General features: G+C 34.9%; 1 protein-coding gene across 4 annotated transcripts in view; it reads left to right on the top strand.

Annotated features, from left to right (window-relative positions):
- The window catches only part of GABRB2 (gamma-aminobutyric acid type A receptor subunit beta2), a 230,575-nt gene that overhangs the window by 180,374 nt on the left and 33,604 nt on the right, over window positions 1–16,597 (top strand). For 2 of the 4 annotated variants that reach the window (XM_036919787.2, XM_036919710.2), the window contains exons 7-10: window positions 2,309–2,446; window positions 4,160–4,312; window positions 6,736–6,980; window positions 11,446–11,559. In XM_036919787.2, coding sequence (XP_036775682.1) covers window positions 2,309–2,446; window positions 4,160–4,312; window positions 6,736–6,980; window positions 11,446–11,559 — 650 coding nt within the window. The remainder of the gene's footprint in view (window positions 1–2,308; window positions 2,447–4,159; window positions 4,313–6,735; window positions 6,981–11,445; window positions 11,560–16,597) is intronic. The other 2 variants (XM_057491447.1, XM_057491454.1) reach the window with 1 other exon arrangement.

The following is a 16,597-nucleotide window of genomic DNA, read 5'->3' as shown; positions in this document are numbered from 1 at the left end:
TGTACAATTGTACTGAAGTACCATAGATATTTGCATGCCTCTGCTCTTAGCAAGCTCAAGCTCCTGTTATAAGATTAGTAATGATGGACAAAAGGTAAATCCTGAGGAAAGGAAGCTGAAGGACCAGAAACACACTCTTCACTAGTTAAAACTCAGTCCTCTATTGGAAATGCTGAAAGTTGACTTTCCTCTCATTTTCTTCTTACAAAAAAATGGCTGCATTTGACATTGACAAATTCTTTTCTAGAATACTATTGCCATCTTGTATCATAAATACCTTTTTTTGTGTGTTTATATACCACGAATTCAATTGTACAATGCATTTCTGTCTTGATTCTAGGAACAAACCGCCTTTTTTTGTTATTTTAAACTGCTTTATTAAAGATGAGATTGTCATTGACTATAACCAATTTCATAACTGAGAGATTTGTGCAAATAACCAATGAGAAATGGGATTCTAATTGAGGTGAAGTCCTGGATTGTGACAGTTCCCATGGCCATATTAGCAAAGTTGCAGTCAAAAAAAGAGCCATTATCCTTTGGGACAGATACCTCAGTTTTTAGGATTAGGTAGAGAATATTAATGGGTTACATTAATAGGAAATGATTAGCTCTTTTATGAGACTCTGCTTACTGTGCCATCACTTAATACCTAAACTTTCCTTTTAAATCATTAGTAATTTACTTTCAAATCAGAGATTTATATGAGGAAAGACATTCCCTAACAAAACAAAGGACTCTAAATGAGACCTGCTAATAAAATGTCGGTGGTCATAATCTATTAAAATGCCACAATTTTGATTACGATGTACTTATGATGTTTGCAAGTAAATAAGTCTCTTAAAAATCATTAACTGTTATCCAAAAACCTACGGTTATTGAATCAGAAGTTCATGTTCTCAAAAGCCCTTCCAAGAAACTGTATTTCTGCATCATATAAAGATGGCTTCTCTAATGAGTAAAGAGGACTGAAAATTTCTAGAAAAGTTAAAACATGCCAAAACTGTGCTATGGTTGATGTAGATTCTCAAACTGAGGGTGTTGTGGTTCTTTGAAAACTCATTTATTTCCACTTTTTTGTAGCCCTGACTCTCTCTCTTTAGAAGAAATGTGGTTGATTGAAAAATCGTAAGATTAAGGCTCAGAGGATTGGCGTTCTAGTCTTCCATGTTACACTAACACATCATATGTCAAAGGGCAAAGAACTTAAACAGTGTTTTTAATTTGTTTTGTTGCTTTTGAAATGGGGGAGCAAAATCTCTCTTGCTTTCGTCCTAGACTTGTAAATTTCAACTATCTGGATGCAAAAGTTTTTTGAAGAGATAACTGTAATGTACAAATACGATTTATGCTTTTGGCGGGCTGGGTTTCAGGAGTGGGTGAGTTTGTAAACTACTAATATTCCCTGGATTTCATCCCATGTTTCCCTGTATAGCATAGTACTGTTCGAAACACAATATGTGCTTCTTCATTACAGTTATATGTATGCTCACTAATTAGGGTATGTGTGCTTATTCTCCTCTGCCCCAAGGATTAAAAGTAGCATTATAATAGAACATCTGTCTATTTCAGAGTCCTATCCCCCATAGCTGTGCAGCGATGATAGTGTGGACTCAATAAATACTTGTTGAATGAATGGAAACATGCCTCTAAATGCACTGTGCGTTTATAGTGTACACTGTACTTCTGTAGTTCTTAGAACTGTTGGAATTAAAACTAGTGTTTTTGAGTTTTGTTTTATTTGGGGGGCTGGGAATTTAGGTATGCTGCAAAATCTGATTTGTAGATCAGGTCTATGAATATTAAAAAATTGATAACTCACTTTATAATCATTTCTCTTCTGACTTGAAATCCAAATATATTGTAATTCAAATATTTTATATTGAGGGAGAGTTTGATAGCATTTAATTCTGCACTGATAGCTTGATGATTTTTTCTTCTTTTTGTGTATCATCCAGGGTTATGTGATAATGTGATGATGTTTGAGAAAATGAGATTCACAGTTAAATAAACCTAGGGCTCAAGTCCCAACCATTCCACCTCCTAGTTTCAAGACTTACTGCAAGCTGTTAATTCCCCTAAGCTTTTGTTGCCTCCTGTGGGCCTAATTATACTTCCCTTGTGAGATTGTTATGAGTACCAATGTGGTGATATACTTCAAGTGCTTAGGATGGTACCTAACTCACACTAAATGCCCAGTAGCTATGGCTGTTGTCATTTACACAGTGCATCTTCTAAACAGGTATTCTTTCTGTTTTGTTTTTTATTTTGTGTATCTGTATGTGTGTGTATATATTTCCTTTTACAGATGGATATACAACTGATGACATTGAGTTTTATTGGCGAGGAGATGATAATGCTGTAACAGGAGTAACAAAGATTGAACTTCCACAGTTCTCTATCGTAGATTACAAACTTATCACCAAGAAGGTTGTTTTTTCCACAGGTTTGTATCAGGGAAGAGGGTTAAGGGAAAAGGGGCTTTATCATATTTTGTCAAAAGGGTTCACCTTTGTCCGGAGTGGGTCTGAAGGGAAGGGTGAGGATTCCAGGAGACCTAGGTCTGCTGAAAACCCTCAGTTCCTCAACAAGCCCATTGCTTATTTGGAACCCATCCAGTCATTTTCCAGAAGGCACCCCCAGCAAAGTTGAGAGGGTTAGTTCAATGTATCACATTTGCCAGAGAAGACTAATTGTTAAAGATAGAATACAGAAAGAATAACTTGGCCAGAGGTGTTCCCCCAGCTTTATGCATCTTATAGAGTTGATCATAATCCTTTGAAACATACTGGGGACAAACCAAGTCACAGTTCACTCAAATCTGACCACAATGAAATTCTCTAAAGATAGTAGAGTAGGAGAATTTCATGTTTTCCCCAAAGGGTAGGTATTTCTTTATATAGCCTTACCTCCTGTTTTGGAGCTAAAAGCTCTTCCAGATGTTGAGATTATCCTGATGACTTCTCCATCCTTATTCTTCCAGTCCTGAGGTTTTAGGTTGTCAAACTTGGTTTCATTAGCACAAATATTTAACAAAAAAAGCTGAGGAAAGTAATAATTTGTGACATACTCATTAAGGTAAAAAATAATAAGCCCACAGGAATATCTCCCTTTATGCTTTATTTATTGAAATGAATTCCCCATGCACAGAAAGAGCTAGTACTGTGACTAGATTTTGATCTGCCCTTCTGCTAAAGATGTAGGCACTTACTGTCCACAAAAACTACTTCAAACAAGACTTGTATGACTTAGAATACAAAGTAGCCTCTAGCTTTAAAATAAGAACAACAGAAACTTTTCCTAAGATTGAGGTCTTCTGATTCACTGAGATTCTATAGCAATATTCCTTATTTAATATTAAGACCCTTGATTTAGCCCAAGAAGCTAAACAAGGCTTTCTTTTAATTAGTGAGAATATCCCCCCAACACACACACACTGTTTATCAATGTGACCCTTTTAAGTTCCAGGACTGTGTTCAGTTACAGATCTTGTTTAAAGAGTAGTTCCCTAGATCACCACAAATCGAAGCCCCCAGCTTTAGGAATCTGATCCTTTCATTACATCTCCCAAAATATTGCTCAGCAACAGTGATTCTCCACATTTTGTTGAGTTAGGGATCCCTTTAAAACTTTGATGAAAGCAATGAATTTAGAAAAAAAATAATGCATACACATGAAAACCTTCACAAAAATTCAGGGAGTTGCTGCACACTACATAAAGGTCTGCATTGACCCCAGACTCAAACTGCATTTTGGAGCTTTCTACATCCGAAGAGATTTCTTAAATATAATCAGAGTGTGCAGCCTTATTCTGATGTACAAAAATACTTACAGGATGGACTTGCTGAGAAACAGGTGAGGAGGGAACAAAGGGACTGTCCCAAATTGTCTTGTCATCACAACTACAGAGAATGAATATCTTTGACTCAGTGCAGGAGGCTGAGCAGGGAAGAGCTGCCGTTGTTTCAATACTGATGCTTACCGGGTGTATGCAACACTGAGTAACTCTGGCAAATCTAAAACCCAGTGTTATCAGACTACTTTTGCAGAAGCTAAAATTGAATTTAGGGAAGATGCAGAAACTGTTTATGGGCCTTTAAAGGATAGTATCTTATAAATATTGATTGATAATGATGATGTTCTAAAATTGTCTTTCTAGGTTCCTATCCCAGGTTGTCTCTCAGCTTTAAACTTAAGAGAAACATTGGTTACTTTATCCTGCAAACATACATGCCTTCCATCTTGATCACGATCCTCTCCTGGGTCTCCTTCTGGATTAATTATGATGCATCAGCTGCAAGAGTGGCATTAGGTAGGCATTTTCTAACGGCCTGTAGAGTCATACTCTGTGAGTGTGGGTGCATGTGTGCATGAGCAGACACAATTTCCTGACACTGGAATCCATGGTGTGCAATGAAACTAAACGGTGCACGTTGTAATAATTTGCCTGTGAGACTTTAGGTTATCTGATTCAGCATGAAATCAATTAAACACAAATTAGAACTCCTTCATGTCAATATTAGTCAGCTACATAGTTGTTGGAAATGAAATTAGTCCCATCAGTTTGATATTTTTATTGAAGCACAGTTCATGTCATATTGTTTGATAATTGTTCAGTTTGTATCTGTGTTTCCTTACTTAGGAAGAGCTCCCTTCCATCTTTTTTTATTTTTATTTTTAATCTGAGCAAGAAACAAGGTAATATAGTATGTAACTGACAGGTAAGCAGAAAGAATTCCAAAGTCTTATTAGATTTTGGAGTAGTGTGGTATAAGGCAAGAAACACAAAAGTAAGAATTTTGGAAAATCATCCATGGCATTGTTTATCTTATGTTTGATTTTTTTTTCTGTCATTAACAACAGAGGAAGGGATCACATTATGTGTTTTTTTATCTTACTAACTCCAGATATATAGTGAATTATGCATTTTAACTCCAGTAAATTATGACCTTTTACAGAATTTTGTGCCCATTATATCTGTAGCATCTCACACAGTGAATGGTGTTCAGTAAATATTTGCTGAATAATCTAATAGATGAAATTTGTAAATATCTTATTATCCCAAAGTGAAAACCTGTTATCAACTTTACGTCTGTTACAATAATAATAATAATTTACTTTTTAAAAGAAAATTTGAATTTCTTTTTATGTAAGCAATTTAATACTCAGTCAGAAATACCTTAAATTGAGATTTAGGTAAATGGCAAAATCAGCATTTCAGTTTTATATTATGCATATTGTACAGGATAATCTGTAGTTGAAATGATGGAGAGAAAAATGAAATGGGAGAATGTTTCAAAATGACTAAAATTATAGAAAAGATATGAGAACTATAAGATGCCTAGATCTAAAGCAAGAGCAGGGTTTTTCTGGCCATGCTTAGAATCTGATGCTGAAATTTATTTTTTCTGTGGCTGTTTTATGAACATGTAGAAAAAAAGGCAAAAATTATGATCTTATCACAGAATATTAAATCAGAAAACTTATGTTCCAAAAATATCATAGAAACAAAACTTAACATTTGGGATATATTATTGGAATGCTTAAGAACACTGGTTTCTGAGTCACAGAGATCCCTGTTCAAATGTTGACTCTACAATTTCCCATCTGTGTGATCTTGACCTCTGAGCTTTATTTTCACATCACTCATTTGCTACAAAGCTGGACTGTATCCTACTCAGGACTCGCTTTTACCCAGTATATCTCTGTCAATCCCTCTAATTAGAGCTTTGAAGGACACTACTCCCCACTGTCAGAGATTCTCAGCTGGAAAAACAATTATAACCTGACTCGGTGTGGCATTTTCCATAAGGAATCCTATAATGCTTCTATATTATGTATCTGTGCACTACATGCCCAGTGGCCCAATGCAGAAGCATGAGGGCTAGACACCTACGTCTCTGTTGCCCTCCACCTCCAGTTTCCAAACATTTATTTCTTCTTCATCACTTAGGTTATTTTGAAAAACTCTTACCTGGTATTCCTTATTCCTGTCTTGTAAACTGCCCCTCTTTCCTCTACACTGCTATTAGAGTGATTACCCTAAATATAATTTTCCCTATGCTCCCTGCTTGAAGCTGGTCAGTGGCCCCAAATTGCCTTCAGTTGTGTTCAAACTCCCCATTAGACTCTGCATATATGGCTTTCCATTATGCAGCCCTTACTTAATCTTCACTCTATTCACTGTTCTTTCTATCATATCCTGTAATGTACTCATATTGACTTTCTTGAGATGCTTTTAATGGGCTGTGTACTTTCACTCCTCCCCAAAAGCACCCCTTTATAAAATTTCTGTCCACACCGATGTCTGGCCTATCATCACCTCTGTCCACCAGTCCTTAGTCACCTGACTCACTCACTCATTCTTTAGGACTCAGCTCCAAAGCCTCCATTTCCTGATCTCTTCCCTGCCACATCACAAGGCTGAGCTAGGGTCTTCGTATTCTCAGCTTCCAGCTGACACACATATTTACCATAGCATTTAATGCACATCTCTATCCCCCCACTAGATATATAACTATAAATATTAAAATATAATTAAAGGAAATGTTCCAAAATGATTAATATTTACTGTTAATTATTTATTCATAACTCTAGGGCTGGTATATAATAAGGTCCAGTAAATATTTTGCAGCATTTATTAATGAGTTGAAGAGTACAGTGAACCTTTCTAGCTAGGATGAAAGGAACAAGGAAATAGAAACATTGTTACTCTAACTCTCTCATGTTTTTCAGGAATTACAACTGTCCTCACAATGACCACGATCAATACCCACCTCCGCGAGACTCTCCCTAAGATCCCCTATGTGAAGGCCATCGACATGTATCTCATGGGCTGTTTCGTGTTTGTTTTCATGGCCCTTCTGGAATATGCTTTGGTCAACTACATCTTCTTTGGGAGGGGACCCCAACGTCAAAAGAAGGCAGCTGAGAAGGCTGCTAGTGCCAACAATGAGAAGATGCGCCTGGATATCAACAAGGTAATTTCAGAGGCAAGCCCTCCTTGCCACTTAAACTTATAGAAGAACGCCAGCAATGCAGGTTGTGAAACAATGCACCTTGTTTCACAAATGAGGAAACCAAAGTCCAAGGAAAAGAAAGGGTATTTTTTTCCCCAAATCACAAAGATAATTAGTGAAGGAGTCACAAGTAGGGCTCAAATTTACTACACAACACTCAGATACCCTTTACCTTAACACTGGGATTACCTGAACCATAGTCATCTGAGAATCATCTTTGTAACTTCTCCCATATGTGAGTATGATGTGTCCTATTATTTACTATACACACACACACACACACACACACACACATATATATATTTAAATTGACTCACTTTATTTAAATTTATTCAAAGGAAATTTCATATCATTTATATCAGTATTACTTGCTAGGAGGGTAATTTTAAGTATAAATAAATAAAAACAAAACTGTTAATTCTAGGTTACATTAGATAAAAGCTCTGGACTGCGCTCTGCATTCTCTTTTATTTAAAAGGGAGATAAGCAAGTACAGAGATATACTAAAGACCCACTAGCGACCAACAGACTTTGTCCATGAAGTCATCAGAAGGATAAGAAAAAGAAGAGAGGACGAAAATATTTTTTTTTTCTTAAGTGACAGATAATTATTGATGCCTTGAACGTGTACCACTTAAAATCACTGAAACATTTGGCTACAGGAGGCCACCATCTTGTTTAGGTCAGGTAGTCAAAGAACAATTCCCACGCAGTTGTAAACCCGGTTCATTCTTAAAAGCAGTGGTTCTCAATCTTGGGTACACAATTGAATGACTGGAAAAGCATTACAAAAATAATGAAGCCTGGGTTCCTTCCCCAGAAATCCTGATTTGATTGTATTAGGGTATGCTTGCCTGCCCATCATTATTATTTAAATTCTCCAAATGATATTTTAATTTGCAGCCAAGATTTAGAAGCTCCATTTTGAGGCTTTTGACAGCACTTTCATTGGATCCAGCCCTCTTTACTCTCAAAATATAACTTCACCTGGCTACCTTTAAAGAACTTTCTACACTAATACACAATATTTACATGTTCTGTACATAATATGTATTTTCCCATAGTCCAAATTTAGACTCTTCGAAATAGACAAAACAAGGTCTTATTTTAATATATGACATAAACAGTGTTTATAAAGTAGTGAATAATGTTGGATTTGATAAATAGCTCATAGTGATGGCACTAGGAAAAGAGAAAACCTTTTAAATGATCTGGAATTATTAACTACACAAATAATTATTTAATTGACATTTTAACATTCCCAATTTCAATTTAATTCCAAGGATAGCATTCCATAAATAATCTCAGCCATTGAGTTTTCTTTGGAGCAAACCCAGTGAAATCTTCTGATACATTAATGTTTTCCACATATCCATAGGTCTGATATTTGATTTTAGACTATTTTCTAATCAAAGGCATTCCTTTGCCAGGAGATGATATTTGTAATGATGCAGATTTTAAGTATGGCACTTGAAAAGCCAATGACACTGGTCTAGGAAATTGTCAGTTTTTTTCCCAATGCCTGAGGTTTCATTTATTGGAATCTGCCAATAGATTCCAATCGAGCATTATGGCACCCTAGGGCTGTCAAATGAAAGAATGCTTTTGAAACCCATTTAAAGATTTTCCTGATATAGTAGCTTTAGTAAAGAAAAGAAAATGAATAAATAAATAAAACTATCTCATAGGACTGCAGTTTGAAATGAGTCTAAATCAATTGCCTAATGCAAAGCTGACTTAATAAGATAACATCTGATCTCTTTTTACTTTTATCTACCTTATTTTTTCATACCAATTTGCATTTAAATGATAAATTTAAGACCAAAGAGTGGCAGTTTTATGACAAACTGAACCTAGAGAGCTTCAGATAGTTTTAAATTCAATGTACTGAGATGGAGGTAGAGCATGGTTCACTGAGCAGGTACCCTGCAGTAGCAAAAGCCTATCTTCTTGGTTGAAGCTGGACACATCGTTCAGAGCATAGAATATGAAAGACAAAAAAGATACCAGAGTTCTTTTAGTACAGTGCATCTCAAAACACAGGCGATTTTGCCCCCCAGAGGATCCTTGGCAATGTCTATAGATATTTTGAGTTGTGAAAACTGGGAAGAGAGGATTGCTATTGCTATCTGGTAGGTAGAGGCCAGGGATGCCCCTAAACATCCTACAGTTCATGGGACAGCCTCCATTAAAGGAGTTATCAAGCCCAAAATGTTGATAATTGCTGAGAAAGAAAAGATCTACTCTAGTCTGAACTCCTGGTTTTGAACATGAGAAATTAAGGCACCCAGAAATAAAACATGTTTGTCCTATCCTTAAAATTCTTTATCATGAAAGGTTTCTCCGCTTCCTTTGATCAGCATGCTAACATCAAGGTATCAAAAGTTATAGTTTAATACAATGGTTCCAAACAAATATTTAGAGGCAGTGAAGTTTAATATTGACCCCCTATTTAATAGTTAGTTATATGGCAATAGATGAAAAGATAAAGTCAGTCTCTTTGACCCTTCAGTTTCCTCATCTGTAAAATAGGGTTAATTTCTCTCATAGGTTATTACGAAGATTATTTGTGATAATATATAGAGAAGATAACATAGTCCCCAGTATGGTAAGCATTCAGTCAGTGGTAAATGTTAATAAAGTATTAAATATTATAAATGATAAGCATTATTATTTTTTAAAATAGAATTTACAGTCTCTAGATTTATTGGTGATGTTTGTTTGTATATTTTATATGATTTAGCATGTAGGATGCAATCCCATCCCTAAAAGAGATACTATCCACAGAGGAATGTTTCACATTGGAATTTCTAGAGTCAAAGCAGGGAAATAATTTTTCAACCAGTAATAGCTGTAAAATCTATAGCACACCACCTACAAACTTTACCGATATTTCTTAGGCCAGAAAATTTACAGCCATCTTGATTGGATTAAAACAAAAGGTGACCATCTACATTCCAGACTCTCACGGTTTCTTTTTTAATCCAACATGAGAGGTTAGAGAAGATCCACAAGGGCTTTGATTGCTCAGTGCTTTATTTTTTGAATCAGCATCATGAATAATGCCACAGTATTTCTTGGGCTTCTTTTCATCTGTAATTCTAAAGTTCTTTTTTTTTTTCCCAAAGATCAGGCACATATAATCAACCAAGTATTGTTGGATGCTCTGGAAAAATCAGTCACTAAGAGAGAGAGTGACTTTTTCAGCTTCCATTGATAGTTTTCTAGAGACGGAAGCAGCATGACAGACCATCTAAAGTGATTTTTAAACTGTGCTCTGTCCTGAGGTCAAGGAAGGATGAAAATGGGAAGCTAGCCAGGTGGGAGCCCACGGTTGCTTCAATGGCATACTTCTACATTTTTCCAGTCTCTTCTCTGTATGAGCATCCTGTCATTTTACTGATAGAAAAACTAAGGCTTTTAAAGCAAGTGAAATATCCAAAGTTGCTTAGCAAAGTTAACTGAATTTCTGAGACTTGAAGTGGGTGTTCCAATCCTTCCCCAGTATACACTTTGCTGTCCTAGCAAATGAAAAATAATATAAAATTTAGAAGTTGATTCCAGATTAGTCCATATATTCAATTCAGTTGACTTTACTTGAAAAAACCCATCTGGGTACATGCAAGAGTCCATGGCTGGCAAGTAGGCTCACTTTCACAGTTGTCTCCATGTGACAAATAAAGTTATAAAATACTAAGATTTTAAAAATAAACCTTAACCAACAGGATATTTTTTCCCAAGTATCTTCAGGAGTAGTTTGAAAAACTGTAATCTCTGTCCTAGCATCAGGGGAGCCCTTCCTATTATCCCTTACATTCTTCTATTTGTGGTTAGGGGTATGTGTGTTTCCTTATAGAATTTGTTCTTAAATTTTGCCCACTTTTCTTGTTCATGACTTCAAGTTTTCAACTCTCCTTTTTTTTTAGTGTTAAGCTTTATGTTGATTCATTGTTTATTTTGCTCCCAATAACTAAGTATATACATATTTGAGGATTTAATTAATCCTGCCTTTTCACCAGTTTGATTCTTGCAAACTGAAATGCCTCCTATATTCTCGTCATATTGAGAGACCCACAACCACCAGTTTTCCAAATAAAGCTGCACCAAAATGATCTCCACTTGGGAATCTTTTTTATTCTGCATTCATGGGTGTTGCGCATCTCTGTGTTGTGTTTATCCATTGTGCTTAATTTTTTGTTGTGCAAAGCCAATAAGATCTTTTTAAATCTATTAATTTCTAGGGTTTGGAATTAGTTTTTAAATGATAGGTTGAGAAGATACAACTAAGTAGAAGTCCTATTCTTTGCTAGCACTAGTCTTTCTAAAGACCAGTAGCATTTATCTATATCCAATTTACTTAAACCACAAGTCCTAATCTAGTGGTATCAGTTGACTTAATTAGCACATTCTCTACTTTGTCTTCCAGATTTTTTATAAAGATATTAAACAAAATGGGACCCAATATCGATCCTTGTGGGACCCAACTGGAAACCTCTCCCCAACTAGACGGACTACCAATTACGATTTCTCTCTGTATACGGTTAGATAGCCAGTTTTTAATCCCTTTATTTGTATTTCTGTTGGAGCCAATTTGCTTAGCTGTCCCCTTCAAAATAATGTGTGGCAATCTTTGCAGATGACTATGGACTTGTATTCACAGAGACTTAGAGATAAGTTAAATGTTTTTATGAGACCCTAGTGGGGTTTCCCTGAATTTGTCTTTTTTAATACATCTCTGATGAACCTAAGTGGACTGTGTTCCACTCAGTCATTATTGTGCTAGAGAAAGAAAACTGGCATTTCTTAGTTTTCTTGTTGTGTTTCATTTGTTTAGTGGAAAAGGTGGAGAATTATACATTCTTTCTATTGGTTGGCTCAGAATTCAGGAACCTGTATTTTCCATCTTAGATTATTAGTATGTGTCTAAGAATGCTGTTTGCATCAAGTCCTTATTGCTTTATTGTTATTCATTTTACAATAAGTATTATCTTGGCAGCCCCAGCAACATTATGATAGATAAAAGACAATCATTGAGATTGTTCCTTATCAAAACTCTTGACTTAAATGAACTCAAAAAAAAAAAAAAAAGCTTATTTTGGCTAATATTTAAAATTTTGTTTCTGAATCCTCATGTATTTGCAATTCTAAATTGGCAATCGTCACTCATACTGTCCCCCACACTGGAGGAGGAGGAGGGGGAGAACCATCACCATTCCACTTTGTCATCCACTGTTTGTCCCACTCCAGTTGTTTTACATTTCTGCTTCTTAGTGAGGCAGTGAAAGCTATTGAAAGCTTATAAATCTTTCCTATGAGGACTTGATGCCAGATGAGCTATTGTTATTTCCTAAGTATCGTATTCTTCCTTAATTGTATTGCTCTCAGGCCAAATCATTAATTGATTCCTCAATGTTATTGCCTTTGGGGTGGGAGACTGGCATGGTTAACCTACTACACTGATTCTTTGTTTTGGTATTTTAAATTGCTTTTAAAATTCTTTACTTGGGGTTCTCTGTAGTAGCAGAGTCTTGATAAATGGTTTTAGGTAACTTCCAGGAGGAGCAATGTTTGGAACTATTCATCATCATTTTAGTTCTAATCCCCTAAACAAGCCTGTTCTCTCAGGCTTGGTCATTTGTGTTGTTGCTTCTGTTCTTGTTTTTAACTCTAGCTACTGGTTTGTTTGGATAGTAGTCTGGGTAGAATGCTGATCATTTAGAAGAAAACACATTTGATAGTTGGAATTTGGGTTTATGATGAAAATGGATAAAGAATGATGTATTTTTCAAAGCCAAGATCAAAGAATATGGCAGGTCTAATGATTGGGTAAACTTACATGAAAATTCAGGAAAATAGTCAGATTATAAGGCTATTTTAAAGGATATTTGCCTCTTTGGTGCATTAAATTTTTCAGCTGATGGCTTCAAAGAGTTGATGATACTCCCTGATGCCATGATTTGGATCCTCATCTGTCTAGCATGCTTTCTCAGTTTCATTATGTTAAGGAGAATGTTCAGTGACTTACATTGAAATATGAACCTTAATGTCTTGTGCTTTTATACTTTTCTTTGTTGGGTATGCCTTTATTATGTCCATTTAGCATATGAAATAAGGACTGGTATTCAAAAGTTCAAATAATGAGCGATTAAACCTGTAACCTGTAAAAGCATCAAGATGTATGTGACAATCCTCAGGTGTACTGGCTGGATGGTGGCTTTTAGAATCAGACTGTAACGGCTTCCACTCAGTCCTGGTCCTTTATGAGCTATGTGACATTAGGCATGTTTAACCTTTCTATACTTCAAGTTCCTCAACTGAAAACTGAAATACTAATTTCTGCCTCAGGGTACCACTGAGAGGATTAAATGAGATATTATGTTTAGGGCTTTATATAGTACATAAGAGTACCCAATAAAGAGTTGTTCTTATTCTGAAGATTATAGCAGGAAGTGGGAATCTTCCTCAGTTTTTCTTTTCTTGGCTCTATTACTGTTTTGCTGAGGATAAAACTAAGTCATAATCATTCTTTTACAAATGCACAAAAGCAGTGAAAATCACCTGCACCCCGCACCCAGGTATGATCACTGTTCAAACTGCCTTTTATTGACTCTTTAGTGACACACGTTTATATAAATAAACATTCTGTGCTGTTGGATATGCTATTTCACATGGAGCATCCTGCATCTGTAGGTAGAAGTATACATCATTTCTAATGGCTAAAAGATATTTTATTGAATGTAGGTAACATGATTTATGTAACAAGTCCCTTTTGTTAGATATTTGTATTGTTTTTAAGTGGTTTTCCATCATAAACAACTCTAAAATAAGCATTCCATTGCTACCATGTTTACATAGCATTTTTTCCCAATATATCTCTTAAAATGAAATTTCTGGGTCAAAAAGTATGCACCTTTAATTGGTCATACATATTGCCAAGTTGTCCCTTAGAACAGTTCTGCTATAGTTTATGTATCTACTAGCACCATATAAGAGCATGGCCACACACACACACACACACACACACACACACACACACACACACACACACACACACACATGCACACACATCACCCAGACCTTAAAGTGACAAAGAAACAGAAAACTGATGTCCAGCTGTGAAACATGTTTTGGAAGTGGACATAAAAGAATTCAAAAATTCAAGTGCAGTTTTTCTCCTTTTCATCCAAAAGCCATGGAGAATAAAATAAGTAATAGAAAACAACAAAACAAAGATAATCAACATCCAAATCAAACTGGAGCTCTAAAAATTCAGGAGAATACATTATGAAGCTATATTAAAGAAAATTTGCCTCTTTGGTGCACTAAATTTTTCAATTGGTGGCTTAAAGAGTTGATGATATTCCCTATGCAGAAATGCCTAAGAGGGGCCAGTGTTAGTGCAAGAAGAATCCAAAGAAAGCTAGCCTGTCTCTATTTGAGCTAATGGGGAAACCCTATAGAAAGGTCTACATCAAAATGAAGCATCTAAACAAACATTATGACAACAGTGCAGGTAAACTACCAAATTATTCTGCCTCTTTCAAATGGTAGAGAGGAACTCAGGAAGCAAAAGACAGATATTGACTCTTACTGGGAAGAAAAAAAAACAGAAATATTCAGGATAGATTAACATTTTCTGTAACAAAAGTTTTTTTCTCACCAAAAATTGAAAGAGAATATGAAACAAAAGATCAAGGATGAGTTGATAATTGAGAGGCCAAGAGGCAATTAAAAAGGCAATAATGAAAGCAAAGCAATCTTTATAGAATAACTGAATCTAAAACAGTATGAGAGACTAAGGATGGCAAATCAAGGCAGTACCACAAAGTTCAGAATGTAGAAAATCACACCAAGTGCGGTGGAAAAGATGTAAATATAAAACCACTTAAAGAAAACATAATAAATATACAAGACAAGTACAGTAGATTACATATGCAGAACCATGCTGTTAGTGAAGTACAAAATGAAAAAAAATGGAATAGAAAAAATGTTTAACTCTAATGTCAATAACTAATTATAACAATGAATAATACATACTTCTTGAATGCTTTCCATGTGCTTAAACACTTTATATTTGTTATGTCATGATATAAGTCCTTATTATTACCCTATGTTGTAATAATTATAATTTTGCAGATTATGAACTCAGACCCAGAGAGCATAATTAACAAGAAATGGTTAAACAGAAAATATGACTAGAGTTACACTCTTAGCTACTATTCTATACATTATATATTTATACATATCTGTAATAAAATAATCAGTAGGCAAAAAAGATATACTGGATTCCAAGATAAAAGTTATATAATCTCATTGCCACCTTATTATGTCCTTCTGAAATTATGAAACTTACAGCCAAAAAAAGTAAATGACCTAGAAGGAATACAAATAATTGGTCTCAAACTATTTCATGGCAATTAAATTCTATAAAACAATGGAAAGATGTTACAGGATCCTAAGGGGAAAAAAATATAACCTCAGAATATTATCATTCATATACAGGGGCAAAATAAAGACAATCTATCTTCAATATGCAAAGTCTTAGGGAACCTAGTGTCCAGGAGTCCTTATTTTTAAAAAACAATTGCTTAATTTTTTAAAAATCTATCCTCCAATAAAAAGGACTAAAAGTAAGGCATTTTAGAATAGGAAAAGTGAGCATGCTAGCATTAGGAACTAGAATCTATACAACTCCAGAAACTAAAGTTACAGAATTAAAGATAACTGAAATAATTTTTAAAAACTAGATACTGAAGATATGTAAAAAGAATTAATCAGGATGGGTGATGTTGAAGAGGGAGAAAGTGTTTGTTTTCTAATTCATAGCAAGGACTCAATGCATAAGTATTTATTTTTAGAGTTTACAAACCAAGAAGTTGAAGATTAAGGATATGTTTAAAACTAACATAGTTAACTATGACAGCATTCTCAAGGGAACTACCATAGACTGCCTGCATGAGGCTCATCTGGGATGCTTTCTTAAAAAGTAGCTTCTACCTGAGATATTACAAATCACAATCTATAGTGGGAAAGTTAAGGAATCTACATTTTTCTCTCTCAAGATGTTTGTAGTATACACTAAAGCATGAAATTATAAAAACCTTAGATAAGAAAAAAATAAAGTTAAGAAAGGTGCAGATAACATAACTAAAGCTACACATCAGAAGGATGAAGACAATTTAAAGCAAATTTAGAGCAGAAGCTAAGATGATAGAATTAAGAACAAAGGTATTTGAACTTTCATAACTAGAGCAGGTATCAACTCAGCAATGAAAAGAATAAGATTCTCGTATCGAATCAAGCAACTAAACCTAACAAAATGCTATTTATTAGAGATACGTCTAGTGGACAATATTTGAAGTAAAGGCACAGGCAAAAAAAAACTGAAGCAAATACAAATCTGAAGAAAATTGAGGATTGAATATTATTACTGCATAAGGAATTGAAAGTACAAATATTAAGACTGAGAGATATTTTATAATTATAATCCAAAATAAAGATATAATCATTGATCAATAATTCACATAAAACTCATAAAACTAAAATTGAAATAACATCCAAATAAATAGTGATAGGAA

Source organism: Manis pentadactyla, chromosome 2 (genome assembly GCF_030020395.1).
Source record: "Manis pentadactyla isolate mManPen7 chromosome 2, mManPen7.hap1, whole genome shotgun sequence".
NCBI lineage: Eukaryota > Metazoa > Chordata > Mammalia > Pholidota > Manidae > Manis > Manis pentadactyla.
Note: the sequence above shows the minus strand (reverse complement) of the source record. Positions and strands in the feature narration are given on the sequence as shown.